The sequence below is a fragment of the Astatotilapia calliptera genome, chromosome 3 (genome assembly GCF_964374335.1).
Source record: "Astatotilapia calliptera chromosome 3, fAstCal68.1, whole genome shotgun sequence".
Classification (NCBI taxonomy): domain Eukaryota; kingdom Metazoa; phylum Chordata; class Actinopteri; order Cichliformes; family Cichlidae; genus Astatotilapia; species Astatotilapia calliptera.
This window is the reverse complement of record NC_137424.1, coordinates 35,155,835-35,172,689: the sequence shown is the minus strand read 5'-3', so window position 1 is coordinate 35,172,689 and position 16,855 is coordinate 35,155,835. Positions and strand designations below refer to the sequence as shown.

Sequence of the window (16,855 nt, the reverse complement as noted above, 5' to 3'; positions counted from 1 at the left end):
GCGGTGCAGCGTTTCCACAAGAATCGCTTTTCTTTGCAAGAGTAGTGGTTTTGTGAAATCACTCCTATAATTTCCCTCACTCCCCCTAATAGCTTCATTCAATGGTCTTGTGCCAGTGGAGACACCGAAACCCCATTCCCCCAACTCACCCTCTTGCCCCCGAGCCTTGATCCCCACGGCTGCTTTGATTCGGACCAGCTCTGATGGGGCTGAGGGGTGGGGGCTCTGAAAGCACCGTCCTCCAGCCTCATTAAAAGGAAAGGAGGGGTTTTACTGACCATGCAGCATGCAGCCGGTTTTTAAACCACCAACAAACTCCTCAGTTCCCCTGCTGCAACTGAGCATTCTTTGGAGTGTTGAGAGAATGAGAGACATCTTTCTGTCATTGTTGCACTATTTAGAGTGAGACATTCAAGAAAGGTGTAAGCATTATTAAGCCTCGGGTTCTCATAGAGAGCTTAGCCCATGTGGTGTTTAAGTGAAATCTAAGTATCTAAAAGTTGGATGAAGAGGACAAATGCAAACCATGATTCAGAGTTTGATTGGTGCCAAAGGCACCGAGCCCTCTACCCATGATCCATGTCTGAGTAATAGATCAGGAGACATGATGATGCAGCAGCAAAGTAGCTGGGATTGTAAAGAAGAAAGCCCCATTTGCACCTGCCGCTTCATTCCCTACTGGAGTTGTAATGGCAAATATAAACTGGCTCGACATCTGTTGGCAATGTCAGTAGTCTGTTTTTATGCTTGTAATGACACATTAAACTCTGTGGTTGTCCCCCCCACCTCCTTCTCCACCCTGTGTCCCGTTCCAAGGGAGCAGTGCCAGCAAAATCGTCTGAATGAGTGCACGCTTTGTTTTCCTTGTCTGTTTTGGGCCAAGATCTGGTCTTAGATGTGGTGGCATTCTATGATCGGATAATTCCTTCCACGTCCCCACTTTAAGGTGTGTGTGGGCATGTGTGTTTGTGTGTGTTTTACTGCCGCTTGCTTGGCAGACCTCAGGGAGTGCAAACAGTGGCAATGGGTGGCCAGCTGGAGGAGAGCCATTTTGCCCTGTTAGGGAGCACCCAGTCACCCTGACGCGGCCCTCGCCAGTGGGAAGTCCTCTTGGCTGAGGCCTGATGTCGTCGTAAGCGCTGACAATCACCGACACGTCACTGGCAGAGGCAGAAACGGGCACAGAGAGTTGCCCAGGCCTGAGTGAAAATTTGTTACCCAAAGGAAAAATTCTTTCACATGAATCACTTTTGAATTCAAAGTGCTCGTACAGATTGGCACATTGATTTTCATTTGATTTACCAGTCAAATAAAACAGTATTTTGCATGTGTGTTTGCTTCAGGGATAAGGCCTTCAGGGTTTGGTGGTTGGTGCAAGATAAAGATGTAGGTAGCATTGCTTTTCCTAACTGTACTGCCTTATCAGTGCAGACCAGAGCAACATCAATTACATTAATAAAACAACATGTTGTGCATGGATCAGTCTAACTGAGCCAGCTACAAGTTAGAAATCTGGCAGCGTTTTCCCAAAGTTTTCTTTTATACGTTTTTGAAAATAAACCGTAAAAGTGTGATACTTCTTAACTGTGTGTGTGTGTGTGTGTGTGTGTGTGTGTGTGTGTGTGTGTGTGTGTCTGTCGAAGTTGAATGGAAGTAAAGCGGAGTTAAACCTCGTTAGTAGCACAACCAAGCTGTCCCTGAACTATGATCTGTTGGCCAACTTGTCTCTCTTGGGAGAGTGGGGAAATTCCCAGACCCCTAAACACCCCCGCCATCTCTCATTCCCTCTGTCCCTCCTCCCTCCGGACCAGTCGAGACGTGCAGGTTTGAACCCTCTATGTGTTTCTGGCCTCCAATGCCCATTGCCACTCAAGCAGCAGGGGTCCGGTGCATTTGTCTCATAATTATCCGACTGGATAGGGGGGTTCTAAAGATGAAAGAGACGAATCACAGAGCTCCTCTGTCAAAGGTCTGTCTGCCTGGCTGGGGGGTTTTGGATCTATCTCCCTTGTCCTCTCTCTCTTTCGTGGCATCCAACGCCCGCCCCACCGCCACCTCTACTCCATCACACACACAGAGTCTTGCTTTTCCTCAAGAGCTGCCTCCACAGAGCATATTCACCAACAGTGAACGCTCGTGCACAGCCCCCCCTTCTACTAGCCACCCCGCTGATTCATTCACAACTACAAAACTGCAGAAATACCCCCCACCCTCACATCCTGAAAGACTTCAGACTTTCTCCTCTCTTTTTTTTTTCCTCACCCCCTCACAAGCTCCACCCACCAACCATCAGCTAGCCGCCTACCTCACCCATTTGCCCCCCCTTACTCCTCCTCCTCTCCCTCATCCGCCTCCCCTTTTTCTCCTCTGCACCCTCCCTGCAACCACTTTCTCCTTCTTCTCCTCTTAACTACTGGCTAGGAGTTAATGGACTGTTTTGGCTAGTCTCCAGACGGTGAGTGTCACCTCATTAGCCTATAGCGGCTCGCTCCCAGACTGCTCCTTGTGTGTGTATGTGTGTAGGAGGAGGACTACAACGACGGAATGTCATTGGTCTGCCCCCCCCCCCCCCCCCAAACGTCCCACCACACACCCCTCTTACCCTCTTCCTCTCCCCTTCCCACCACTACAATGAATGAGAAAACACGCATGCATAATTAAATCTATAGTCTCGTCCTCACTCCACCCTCCTTCCCCTCCTTCCTCCACAGACGTGCATTTAAGGGAAAAAAAAAAAGCTCCTGCTTGGAAGTTTGCCACCGTGGAAAAATAGCAGTGTCTTCGAACCAGAGAGATGTGGCCAACCTTGCACCCTTGTATGGGCCCATTCTTCTTCTTTCTTTTTTTTTTTACCCCCAGCTCGCCGAATGGCAGGGTGGCAACAGCGGGCGAATGTAAATGCCACCCGGTCCTGCCAGTCAATTACACCGCAACAAAGCTAATTGTTTGTTTGGTGCATAGCAAAAAAGATGCAGCGTTGGCCATTGATTGGCCCTTTGTCTCACGCACAGATGCAGCGCTCTCTTTTTCTCACAGTCTGGACCTGATGGTCGTTTAAGTTGTGGATGATGACGAGACCACACTTTTGGAAAATCAGTTAATCCACGTTTAAACAATTTTTGGTCCAAGATCTGATGATTGCTTTCATTATCAGTGAATCTGTTAATTATTTTCCGACTAGCAGATTATTTAGTTTACATAATCAGATATTAGTCCGAAACACTGATTAGAATCTGCGGGAGCTCAAACTTAAGCCTTCACATTGTTTGTTTTGACTTATCAACAGTCACCCGTTCAAAATGTTCAATTTACAAAGATTTGAGGGGCGAGTTGCATATCTTCACATTTTAGAAGCTGATACCAAAAAAAAGAAAAAATTGTTGCTTGAGAAATGATAAAAAAAAAAAAAGGTTGATTGATTTAAGTGGTTTCAGCACAAACGGCTTTCATAAATACATTTGCGCATACTTCTAAGACAGTGTCAGGGTTGTCGGAGGTGAAATGTTTTGGCTGCAAACGATCTTTTTTAAAGCGTCAGGAACAGAGAAAAAGCAGATTTTCGTGAAAGGAAAAGAAAAGAAAAAGGAATGTCGTGTAAAAAGTGAAAGGAAAGTCCAATTTGTGAGGAAAGGGTGAACTGGAAGAGAGCGAAAGGAGCTGGAAACATTAAGTGGGGCACAGTGTGCTGACTGGAGACCAGCCTGCTCATTTTTCATTGGACAGATGAGCCACTGTGCCGCGTCGCTGTGTAGCGTAGTTCGTCTGCAGCCCGGTTTGCCGATTGCATCGTTCGCACAGCACACATCGGCTTCCCGCAGGATGTGGCATGCGTACCCCTATTTGTACACACGTGTATGTCATAGCGTGCGGATGACTGTAAATGCATGCGATTTGTGCGTCCGCACAGAGGTGGGTAAACTTTATTTCGCAGCTCAAAAGGTGGGGAAGTTGAATTTTAGATGGATTAACCCTCATCTGCATCCTTAGTTGTATAGCTGCGTATCCTTTTGAGCTTGCCAGGTTCTTCCTTCTCCTCTCCTGGGCCGGTGTGGCTAATGATCCGTCAGGCCATTCAGTCCCTTGTTCAAGGCCCACTCGCCACTGAATACACTCCCTCCCCGTCCACACTGTTTGGTGACCTCAATGAGGAGCCTGTTGTCCTCCCGGCTCAGTTAAAATGCTCTCCTCTTTTCACTGCCGTGAGAGTTTACCGAGGAGAAGGCACAGAGACTCGGCCAAGAGAAAGAGGGCCTGCTCTTCACCGGCATTAGTATGCAACGATTAGAAACAAACACACAAACTGATGATCCGCGCACGCATGGGCATACACACTGAGGCGGCAGCGGCCGTGAGCGTGCACTCCATTGAGAGACGGGCACAGAGAGATACAAATGAGCTGGGTCACACACAAAATCAGCCGTGCGCACACACACACTGTATGGCTTCTCATTGTTCTTGTCTGGGCTGGGATCCCACTTGATTCCATAAGTCTCAAAACCCTGACAGACCTACTGTGTGCGTGTGTGTGTGTGTGTCTCCTGGTCTATTGAACAAGTCTGGGGTGTCTGTCTTAGAGAAAAGAAGGCAACATGTCATTGTTCTCACAGACGTTTCAACTTTGCCCCTCTCACTTTCTCTGAGCTTTTTTTTTCACTCGTTTGACTGAGTATATCTGTGTGTGTGTGTCTGTGTGTGTGCGTGTCTGCGTGTAACTCATCCTACTGTACCTGCATTCCCCGTCAGTGGCAGTCATTTGATAGGGTAGCTATCCGGATTACCAGGTGCTCCTTTAAGCCAATAAGAAATACTTGGCTTGTTCCAATTATGAGATAATCATTACAGTGTCACACAGTGTATGGCCGCCACTGCTGCAACACAGTCAGTCAGAGGAATACAATGGTATCTATATCAGTCTGTGCAGAGGTATCACTGATAATAAAACCAACCATGTGGTATAGAAGAGGCCGTAAGAGCCATTTTCTTTAGACTTTACCACATCCTGCTACGTGCAAAGTGTTGAAGTTCAGTCCTACCAAATATATGTAAAGGAAGCTTTCCCCCCTCTTCGTCAAAGCTCACCCTCCTTATGAGACAACGCCGCCCCAAGATGGCGTTCAATTTGGCACAGCGTTTGTCTTCCCTTCACCCTCGGCATCAATATCACTCTCCTTTCGGCCAGGTCAGGTGCCAGCCCTATGCAGAATGCCATGCGTGAGTCCTAATGAGGAAGGGGGGGGGGGTGAGATGCCAGAATTTGGTGTGTGTGTGTGTGTAAAGGGAGGGGTCGTCGGTGGGAGGCATCGCCAGTTGGCAGGCTGGCACACAAAGGCTGGCACGATAAGATCCTCCCTCTTCTGCGGGCAGATTTTCTCGCCCATATCTTTTGTTTGGCTTGTTTGGGTTGCGGCTCATCCTGATAAAGGCCACTTTGTTTAGACAACAAAGCGTGAGGGAGGGAGAGAAGGGAAAGATAGAGAGACAAAGAGAGAGAATGAGAGAGAAGGGTTGGGTGGGTTGGAGTGGGGGGTGATGGGGGGCATTAGAAAAGGCGGCAACGGGAGTGTGGGGGGCACCGGCACAGATGGAAACATTAAAAGAAAAAGAGAGAAAAGTGTTAAAAGAAGGCGACGCGAGAAGGAAAAAAAAAAGAGAGCGCGCACCTCGTACTGGATAAGACATCGTTGCAGATACACGCTGAACAGTAGATATGCACACAGAGGCGGGTATGAAAAGATACAATAGAGGAGGGATACTGTTGCAGGCACAGGGACAGCGATAGACAGATAGCGAGGAGAAGAAAAAGATTTGGAGAAGGGAGCAGGTTCTGCTGGAAGCCAGCCCGAGTAGTGTGAGGTCATCGACAAAAGCTGTGAATGATAGAAACCAGGAGCAGAGGAGGACACGGGACACACACACACATATTACATACCAGCACATGTACAGTCATTTATGCACGCCGTCACGACTTGTGTGACCCCTGTGCTGCACATACACGGACACACAAGCACTTGATACGCATTTGGACTGTGCATTTCCAAGGAAGGACAAAGTGGAGGCTCCCGCACCGGAAGAGGAAAGAAAAGCAGGAGGACACTGAGCAGAAAGTCTGCTCGGCCACATCAAATATTTACTCAGGAGCAGCTGTATTGTCGAAACATTACGCATCGGAGGCGCTCCGTAATTAGGTCGATATTTTCTGCCCCTCTCCCTCTTTCTGTTTCCCTACTTCTCTGGGAGTCCACCCCTCTGCACCTCTCCTCCGCACACTCCCCTCCCCTCGCCTCCCCAGGCTGCTGAAATGCGTCTTGGCTCGGGACCCATGCCTCTGGCAGCCAGAGTGCTATACATGTGCACAGAACCCCGCTCGGCATAAAATGGCTGCCAGACAGGCTTCTCCTCCTGAAATGTCGACAGCGGTATGCATCTGCAGGGCGTGCGTGTTGCGCGTGCGCACTGTTTTTTTGTGGAGGATATCTGTACGCGTCTGCAAGTGTTTGCGGACTAGAAACGTGCACCGCAGTAATCCAAAAAAAAAAGAAAGAAAGAGAGAAAGAGAGAAAGAAAGAAAAGGGGGGGAAAAAGCAACTTTCCCAAACTATGTGGCTAATTTAACCCACACTGTGTGCGTATGTGCATGTGTGTTCTGCAATTTAGTGGGAACAGAATGGGTATCATGCCAAAAATGAAGAGGGTGGGTTAGGGAGAGTGTATGTGTGTGTTTTAGTGATTCTGAAATCCAGGCGAGCAACACACTTGGGCGTGGAGAAACCTCACAAGCACTGCGAAACTTTCTTGCCGAGCCAGATTTCTGTTGCCATTACCCCTAATTGCCCTAATCGTTACAGTGGTATGATAAGTATCCCACCGGACGAGAAGGTGTAAGAACTCGTGGACACATCCAAAATACCCACAAGCCTTTTCTCCTGCTTTTTTCTTCCCCCTCTTTCTTTTTTTTTTTTTTTGCTGAGTAACAACAGATAATCTGATTCATACGTGGTACTGTGTTTTTTTCCGCTTCCTTCATGAACCGGTTTGTTTATTTAAACAAGTGGCAGGGACGGAGGGTGCCAAGAAATGTTGTTTTTGGAAAAGGGCCGCGTGTGTATATGTGCGCGCGCGCGTGTGTTTATGTGTGCGAGAGAGAGGCCGCGTGTGTGCGGTGTCTGGCCTCGCGATCGAGCCCTGCCAAACTCCCAGGGCAAAGCCGAGCCTCCTCGACCGCAACTGTTTATTTACAGGTTACACTACTGTTTATTTGAAGACTATCGGATTGGCTGGGCTTCTGCAAAGGACACCTTGTAGATACAGATACCAGGCCTCAGGCTCGTGCTTCACCACATGTTTACTTTGTGCAATCTTTTTTTTTTCCTTTTTTCAGAATAGCCTCTTTTATATGAAATTTCATTTGATATTTTGGAGTTCAGCACGGTTATCTTGTTTGCACAATTTCAAACGAGCGCTTTGTTCGGAAGCCTGTTGAATCACAAGCTAAGACTGTTCAATCCTACCTATTTAGTCATCTAAATAGATTTGATAGAAAGTTGATTTAGTGAGGTCGCACTAAACAAATAAAAAATGCATGCAGAAAACACCACGGGGCATGAAAAGCCCAGAACGAGAACGAGAGATAAAACGAGCACATCCGCAGACTCCCAAATGTGCAAGCGTCTTATTAAATATTTTAATCAAACTGAAAAAATAGAGGGAGCGTGAAGCTGCCCTTCTTGGGTCAAAGATAAAATGTAATGCAATAGGGGAGGTGTTTCCAGCTCTGGTGCAGACCTGGCAGATGTGCCATATGCTTGTATCCCACCTTGAGTCATCCAGGTGGTCTCTCCTGGTGCTACAGTGGGGCCTCATGCTGGAAGATGCTGCCTGGGATCTCTAATTGCCACGACCATCTGCTCTTTTTGTCATGGTTGCCTGTTCAGCCTTCGAAGAAGTAGAAAAAACATAAAGGAAAAAGGAAAACAAACAAAAAACCGCACAACTCTGATCCGATCTAACCGAACTGTAGCAGCTCTCCCACCTCCCCGCTCCCTTTTCCCCTCCCCGCGCTGCCTTTTCAGCATTTACCTCCTCCCTACTCTCTTGTGCTCTTTTCTCGCCCCCTGCCTGTTTCTCTCCCTCTCAGCACTTCTCGGGGAGCCAGCGTAGAGTTGGCAGTCGTAACTAGACTGATGGATGACTCGGAAAGTGGCAATTGGGATGGAGTGGGGAGGGGTGGTTGGATCGGGGAGACAAGGCCACTGAGTGTCGTGCGATAACTTTATGGACATGTGCTAACTTCATGTAAAAGTTTGTGCGAGTGTGTGTTTGTAGGAGGAACTCTCTGTGTGTTGGTGGAAGGCAAAGAAAGCTATTTGGCTGATGTCTGAAATTGATTTGAACACGTTCAATGTGCAAGTTGCGATGTCATGCAGATTTTAGTATTGACCAAATCTACTCTAATAATTTAAATAGCTGACTACTCATTTAAATAATTTAGTAAGGAGCGGTATCATTTGTTTTCCGGCTTCCCAGCTTGTCAAGTTTAGTTTTTTTCTGTTTTATTTCAACTTTAAATGAAGTCTTTTTTTACTGCTGATCAGCCCAACAAACAAAAAGATCCATAGTTCGATCCTGAGAGGAGACAATATCCCTTTTTTGAAGAAAGAAAAAATAAAATAATGTGGAGCTGCCCGCTGTGGCGACCCTTTGTGAATAAGGGAGCAACCGAAATTAGCTTTTTAGGAGAAAGCTCAAACAGCTGAACAGTTCGATGATGAAAGCACAAGTCGCGCTCAAGTTTTCACATGTTTTGGAAGTGTAGCAGATCTGTACCGTTGGCCTTTAACTTGTATGTTACGCATACATTTTTTAAAAGTTAAACATTAAAAGGGGGATTTTTTTCCCCCTTTGCTTAATGTATGGTCCTGTTCCCTCCCTGCTTTGTCATTGTTGAGCTTCGGCCAAGAACATTCTGTTTTTGCAGTCCTGTTTAATAGTCAAATTTAGGAGTGGGGGAACGAGAGAAAGAGAGAGAGAGCGGGAGAACCACATAGGGAGAGAACAAGAAAAGAATAAATCTTTCAACGTATTTTTTTTTTCCCCTTCTCTTCCACCAGCCTCTCTTTTCCTTCTCTCCGTTGCCTCTGTAACGCAGCTCATGAGAGCTGCGGCAGGAAAAGGGGTGTTGTTCCAAGGCGAGGGTATCTGAGTTCACCGTCTCTGGCTTCTTGGGTCTCATGTTAAATGTGTAGATGGTAATCTCTCTGCTGCTTCTTAGTGCACCCCGTCTGTCCCGGGGCATGTATGGGCTTGGACTGGTTTGAACTATTATTGGGGTCCCATTAGGAGCCCCCTGCCAGGCATGGCTTGGTCTTAATATACTTTAGCGTGCGGTTATAATATCCTGTTTATACCGATGTTGACTGTTATGCTGCACGACTTATAAGGAAACAAAAAAAGGTGCCTTTGATCAATCACTGGGCGATGACGAACTCGTGAGGAATGATACGTTACCCTCCCAGTTAGGCTGGCAGGTAAAACACATCAGTCCGCGTGGCCTCATACCACAGCCCTGCGCACCATAACCGGTGGAAAGAATTCCACTCATGTTTCCTTGTGTTTCCCCACCCCTCCTGTCCTCTCTCTACGTTTTTTGTTCTGTGCTTGTATCTTGCGCAGCAGGACCAAACACATTTTGTATGCCCCTCACCCCTTCCTCCCAACACACCCCCAGCCTCTTTGAAAAATTACCCAGAGGTCTGCGGGTAAAAACATTTAGGTTTATAGGTTAGTCCGTGTCAGACGCAGAGCTTTTGCTTCAGTTTACTCTCCCATTAATGATAATCCTGTTCAAACAAAAATGACTTGTTCATTGTGTAGTGGGTGCACTTTCCTGGAGAAACAGATAAGGAAAAAAAGAGGGGAAAAAACCTTCACGCGCTCGCGCAGCAAATGACTTCTTGCTCCCACAAAGGTGTTACATGTTACAATAAGAAAAAACAAAAGTCGGTTTGCATAGTTGCGTAATTTTTCAAGTTGTACGATTTGACCTTTGCTGGAAATAATCAGCGCTGACAAGAAAATATTTCACTTTGAGCGAGACGTTGCTGCCTTCTTTTTGAGCTAATCCCCGGCCCTTCTTTCTGTGTGTTTGCAGACTCTCAGCAGTCAGGAAGTCCAAGTAACAATGAGCCAGGCAAGAACCCTCTTCCAGGTATGTACACTGCCAGTCATCCTCCCTCCTGTCATCAGTCCATTGTTTTCTGTGCAGCTTTCCAGCTGTACAGCAGCTTATCTACACTGTAACCTACTGAGTTTAAACAGTGTGCTAACCTCTGTGACTGGAAGGGAAAATACCTAAGTATACAAGCTATGTTTAAGCAGACCCAAGGTATATACCAGATGGTCCTCTGTGTGAATACTCCAAAGAAATCGTCAGCACAAACCAGATTTAGCTAAACAGACAGTTGGTAAATGTTAAAAAAAAGTAAAATTCAAGTTAGTATCACTTTTGAAAATTCCCTGGCTAAAGCCTAAGTTGTAAACTTTATGTAGGCTAAGGAAAGAATAACATTAGAGTTCATCACCCCAGTCGGAGCTTCTGTGTTTTCAAAAAAATCCAAAAAGATCTGGAGTGAAAATGTTACAGCATATTGCGCCTTTGGCTGGTAGTTGAGTGCGTCAAGGTGAGCCAGCAGAGCTGAGCTGTAGAGAATATTCTTTGACAGTGCCGTTGTTCCCCTGGACTGACCTGCACTGTGTCGTCACAGTGCTGGAATGAAAATAGTTTGAGAAGTATAATTAGTTTTCTACCTCAAGAGCAGGTTCTGCTGATACCGGTGCCAAGAAAAACATGCTAGCGAGCCAATGACTCAGGCCTGGGAGGCCTTCGGCAGTGGCACAGTTCCTCGCAAAAGCCATTGGCTCACTTGAGGCATTAAGCTTAGTAGGTGCCAATCGAGATGCCCATCTATCTTTCTGGCACAGCCCGAGTGCCTTTGGCTTTAAATCAAAGCAGAGCCAGCTTCATTTGGGTGTCAGTAACTTGTCTGAGTATTTTACATGACTGACAGCATCTGATTAGCGCTGATGAGTTCTGGGCAGGGCATACACACTATAGTGTAAACCGGGGAAGAAAACACACACACACACACACACACACACATTAGGGGTACTTTATTTAGTCTGAAAATTGTTTTCTAAAAAACAGAAGAAGAAAAAAATCTGGCTGTGCTTAAATAACCGTGTTCTACCTCATTCAGAGCAGCTTCGTTTAAAAAAGAAAACTTGAGCAGTCTAAGGTTCTGCAAATGATCGTTTTTATGATTATGCTTTTCTGCAGCTATTTCATGCTGTTATATCGTAACAGTGTCAATATTTACAGTGGTGAAGTTCTACCATTGTATTGATCAAACGGGCAGGACCTGCTGTTCAGCACGGACTCGTCTTCAGTTCTCACAGCAGCGGCAGCCTGTGTGTCCTCCGCCTCTCTCACACACACACACACACACACACACACACACACACACACACACACACACACACACACACACACACACACACACACACACACACACACACACCTGTCCTGTCACTCTTTGCTGCGCTGCACAGGAATGGTTTTGTCCTCGGCATTTGTTTAAACATGTCAGGCCAGAAACAAAGCGAGTCACTCAGCACTTGTGCTTAAAATACTAGATGGAAAATATAACAACAATAATACGAATAATAATAATTGACGCTTTCAGGAAATAGACCGTGACCCATGCACTTTCCTTTCCATTTTTCGATTTTTTAAAAACTGCCCGTTCCTAAATCCATAATCCATAAATTATATCCATAATTTAATGTATAATACATTCTTTATAATCTTATGATATCTTCCAAATTTAAAATGTTTTTAAATGACAGTTTGTTTTGTTTGAACAGTTTCCTGACTGAAAGAAGATACTAATCAATTTGCATGCAAACACAACTTGAAAGGGGGAAAAAAAATCATAATAAAAAAGAAGAAATAAAATAGGTTCTTTAGCTCCATCCATGTCTAATGAAATAATTTAATAGCCGTAATAAATCTCGTGTTATTGTTCATTTTACAAGGAAATAATTACATGAGAAAGCCACAGCTTCATTAATCATTGCTTATTATGTTTCAGTGTATTTGGAAGACAGTTTCATCAAATCAGGAGTCTTCAGTGTTGCAGAACTAGTGCGAGTGTCCAGAAGTGAGTATAGAGCTCTTATATTGCTTTTAATGTGTGTGTCTTTCTCTTATCACTGATCAGACGTGTGGTTATGTTAAACACGGGTGGAGCCAAGCTGGAGCTTTAGAGATATGTTGACAGTGTAACAGGTTTAACAAAGTTAATATCAAGGTCAAAAAGCTGACACTCTGTCGGTCTATTCACAGGCAACTAGGGTCTAATTAGTGAATAGAACTGAAGGTACGACGATTGAAAAGACTCGTGTGGGTGTGCGCAGGCTCTGTGTGTTAATGTGTTTTCATATGAAGAGAAAAAACAGATTTAAGAAAGACAAAACAAAACAAATAAAAGTGCCTTAACCCTCAACAGCCACTTAAAATTCTGTTTTCCTCATAATCTCTGTATTTACTGAAACCCACCACACAGCTGTAGTGTGGATAATCCAGTTTGGCTGGTCTGCTTTTGCGAGAAAAAGAGCACTTGAGTGCACAGCTGTCTGTATGAGCCTGCAATCATCTGTATAGACATGTCCGCCCCGCGCAGAGTCGTTAACCGTCGTCCCTCCAGGACTCCAATGATAACTGAGGGCACGTCAAGGCACCTTTTACCTGTGTTGCCTCTGAGCTGTAACTGTAGCGAATGCGCCTGTGGTGCACAAAGACCCCAGTCACCCTCAACAACGAGCGTTTTAAAGAAACATACCTCCATGTGTTGTCTGTATCTTGCACCACCTTCCAGCTAGTTTTAATCCGATGGTTAGTGTGGTGTAGAATAAGCAGGGATACTTACATAAATTAGGAAATATTTATTGTTGACTCATGGAGATCACTTATGAATTAAATATGTCACTTCCAGCTTCTCAAGGAAATTATTTGGGTTTTTGGAGTAGACAAAACAAACAATTTTAATATGTCAGCATGGACTTAGGAGGAGAGTAGGAGAAAATAATTGTATATAGTTTAAGTATGTCTTTATATTTGGAAAAAATCTCACTGCAATGCTAACAACAAATGCTGATTAAATCTGAATTTTTTGGTAGTTTATGTAGTGCATAGCACGTCTCTGATGGAAGCGTGAGCCACTTTGTCTCAGCTGTCTCGTTCATTGTGCTGTGAAAGACAGGACCTACTTGTTTCCATGCTCGCACACTGAATATCCTTTTGAAAGACTCTGTGTTTTTGTTTAGTGTTTAATGTGCCCCCTGACCAGATGGCCTCTGAGCTGCCATGTTTGCTCTCATGTGACCGAGCCTGGTTTCACTAAAGCCGACTGAAGTCGCGCTGGAATTTTAAAAAGGTCGACGGACGCACAGGAATTGTCACTCACTCAGCCAGTCGCTCCCTGGGAAGATATCTAAGCAGCCGCTCGTCCGTCATCGCGCTTCTCTCCCAACTCTCCAGGCCGTTGAGACATTCTTTGAAGTCCATGAAAGGGGGGCTGCGGAGTTCAAGGCTGATTTGCAGTCCTGCATTTCGCCGAGGACGCTCATTATTTGCAACAGGAGCCTCGACTGCAAGTGTAACAATATTTTGTCAACAGAAAACGTGGGCATGCACGGGCAACTGTTGAGCGAATTTACTCAAAGTAAATCCTCTCCTGCAGCTGATTCAGAATCATTGTCTATTTAATGTTTTTGTTTTGGGGTGGTTTTCACGCCTAAATGTCCAAGCCCAGATGATCAAATGAGATGACTGGCAGGGTGGCCAAGTGGCATCGTCAACAAATATTGTGCTGAGCCAAGAGCCATAAAGAGAAACCAGCACACAGAGAAATCGTCGGGAATGTTCAAAGCTATGAATGAGAAAATTTAAAAAAAAACAGACAAAATAAAAACAATGGTCTCATCTTAAGCGTCCGCGGGCCGGGTGCATTCCTCCACAGACAGCTCGGTATGGGTAGCAGCGGGTAGGGGCCTTTGCCAGGGCTACAGCGGGCTGCCAGGGTGGAGGCTGGCGGAGGGATAGGCCAGTGGTGAACCTCAGACCACAACAGACGGCGCCACACACTCCATCCTCTCATCCACTCCAAACCAACGAGCTGCAGGCTGCCTTGCGGGCCACACACTGAAGAGAGATAAAGTGAGAGGCAGAGGAAAAAGAGAGCGGGAGAGAGCGAAGCTGGGTGGTGAACCTCTTTTGTTCTGTAAACACAGGCCTGGCCCCCACTGAAACAATATCCCTCACCTTGACCGCAGTGAGAAAAACAACACCTTTTCCACTGTAAATCATTATGTGAGGAAACTGCCAAGTTTTGCGCCCGATGATAAAGAAGTGAAGGAAATGCTGGCGATTGTGAACGTTTGCCACGAGTTTCTTTAGAAGCAAGCCGAAGGCATCGTTTTAACTTTCACAAGAGGCATTTAATGCAAAAAGAAAAACATTTCACTCTTTAATTTGTTGTAAAGCCAAATAGAAATCTAGCCAAATAAAAATAACTCGCCTGTTCTAAACACACAAGCCGATGAAGCCGTTGTGCATCTAATTGTGCGAAAGATGGTGATGACATTGATTTCCTTTTCTCTGTGTCCTTTGCAGTGCCCATTACCCACGGTGCAACAGTAAACTTCTCCATGGCGGACATGCCCAGCCAACCTTACTATCATGACCTGAACTCCAGCGTGGGGCTGCATCGCCCCCTGTCCTCCCCTCCTGGCAGGTCAGTGGAAGTTACGGCAACAGATAGTTTCAGGATAAGAGCTATTTGGAGATAAAAGTGCTGCTGCAGCATCAGAGTGACTTTGCTTTCTTATCTGATCATTTTAAACACAAAAATATCTTATTAAATTTAAGGGAAGTGCACCGACTTCTTCCGAGATACTGTTTTGTATATATTTTTGCCAAAATGAACCACAAATGAAACAAAGATGATGACAAATGTGCCTACCGCATTATACTACATTTGTTTAGTCAGTATAAAGCTGCATCCCTCTGCTTTCCATCTTTATGCTAAGCTAAGCTAAACATCTCCAGCCCTTAGCTTTAGAGTTAGCACACTAACAGGAGAGTGACATCAGTCTTCCCATCTAACTATTGGCAACAGAGCAAACAAGGGTGTTTCCCAAAATATTGGACTCTTCCTTTTAACTAAGCTTGTACATAATGCCAGTTAATCTTTGTCAAACATCTTCTCCAACTGCCCCTAAATCAGTATTGACACCATCTTGCGTTCTCGAAAGTTGCGGTCCCCCAAACTACTGTCTGCATCAAACCGTAAACTTCTCCATGTGTGCAGCAAAAGGCCCAAAACCGTCAACATGGAGGAGAACATGGACACCAGCCCGACGGGACCCGACTTCTACTCGTCACCCAGCCCGCCAAACAGTCAGGCAAACTGGCGCGACAGAGACGGAGGTGAGTCTTTCCCAGTATCGTTCTCCTTCTAATTTACATGGTTGCACAAACATACAGCGTGCTCGGCTCACGGTTGCACAAGAGCATGTGGAGATAATTTGCAGAGGGATGAGAAGATCTTGTGTCCTTGTATGCAAATAGATCTGATCAAAGTGAACACCTAGCATTGTTTTGCAACAGCAGCTGAACTCTCTTAAACTCTCAGCCTTGTCATAACCTACTGTGCATCAATGCTGCTCACCGCTCTGAAAATACATACCATGGCAGATATAGCCTTGGGCATCAACAGTCATTATAAATACGTACATTTGTTTGGAGTTGCTGGTTGAATACAAATCTTTGTTCTCTCGCACCTGTCGCTTGTATAAAGGAAGTAGCGTAGAGTGTTGGCTCAACTGCTTTGAAGTGAATTATTATCTGTATGCAACAGCTCCCTGGAATTTCCTTCTAAGTTTGTGTTTACGCGGCGCTTTCTTTTTCATAAACCTCATCCGATTTAGATCCGCAGTGAGTTATGGACAAAAAGCCAATCGGTGGACTTTTGATGATCGAGTTCAATGCACAGAAGGGAAAGAACTCGTAATAAGCGAATGCATGGGGCTCACATTATAAGGAAGTAGATAAAGATGTGTGTTTCCGTCCGAGAGAGAGTGAGATCTTCACAGGGCCGCTTGCACGTCTTATTTCGCCGTCTCCCGGTGCAGAGCAGAGCCCGTCGCCCTTTTAATTAAGGCCTCGCTTTCCCACGTTTCCAGATCATTCTCACTCTCTGCTGACTTCCTTCAACACTCCGATGCCCACACTTCATCTGGATTTAACCAAGTGAGGCAGTAGTAAACATTTTGTTTGAACGTGATGAACGGTATCATTGAAAGTAAAGCACATCTCTTCCCCCCTGTTGCGGCTTCTAGCTTCGGTCTGAACTTTGAACACTTCTCTTTTGGTTTGCTCAACTATTTTAATATAATAAGTAGGAAGGCTGAGTGGGGAAAAACACCACATGATACACAGGAGGCGCAGCACTGGTGGGATTCAGCCACAGCCCAATGTGGCTGCATGAAATTTCAGCGTGTCCCTGTGCACAAGGCCTGAGAGTATGGCTCTGTGTAAACTTAGACACTTGGGGTGAGGAGAAAGGGAAAGCAGTGGGTAGGAAACTCTCCAAAGACAGCCATTACTCTGTCAAGAGAGAATAAATGAGAAGTGGGGTGATATTAAACCCATATGAGTCATACTAAGTGCCAAGCAATTATTTTGTCCACATGGTTGCCGTTTGACAAAACCTCACCATGTAGTGGAAGAAATAGTTTC

At 45.6% G+C, this 16,855-nt stretch overlaps 1 protein-coding gene across 6 annotated transcripts in view; it reads left to right on the top strand.

Moving 5' to 3' along the window:
* Positions 1–16,855, top strand: part of LOC113018611 (nuclear factor 1 B-type) — a 58,363-nt gene that overhangs the window by 28,066 nt on the left and 13,442 nt on the right. For all 6 annotated transcript variants that reach the window (XM_026161784.2, XM_026161783.2, XM_080299929.1 and 3 more), the window contains 4 exons: positions 10,148–10,204; positions 12,147–12,215; positions 14,729–14,849; positions 15,426–15,544. In XM_026161784.2, the coding sequence (XP_026017569.2) occupies positions 10,148–10,204; positions 12,147–12,215; positions 14,729–14,849; positions 15,426–15,544 (366 nt within the window). The remainder of the gene's footprint in view (positions 1–10,147; positions 10,205–12,146; positions 12,216–14,728; positions 14,850–15,425; positions 15,545–16,855) is intronic.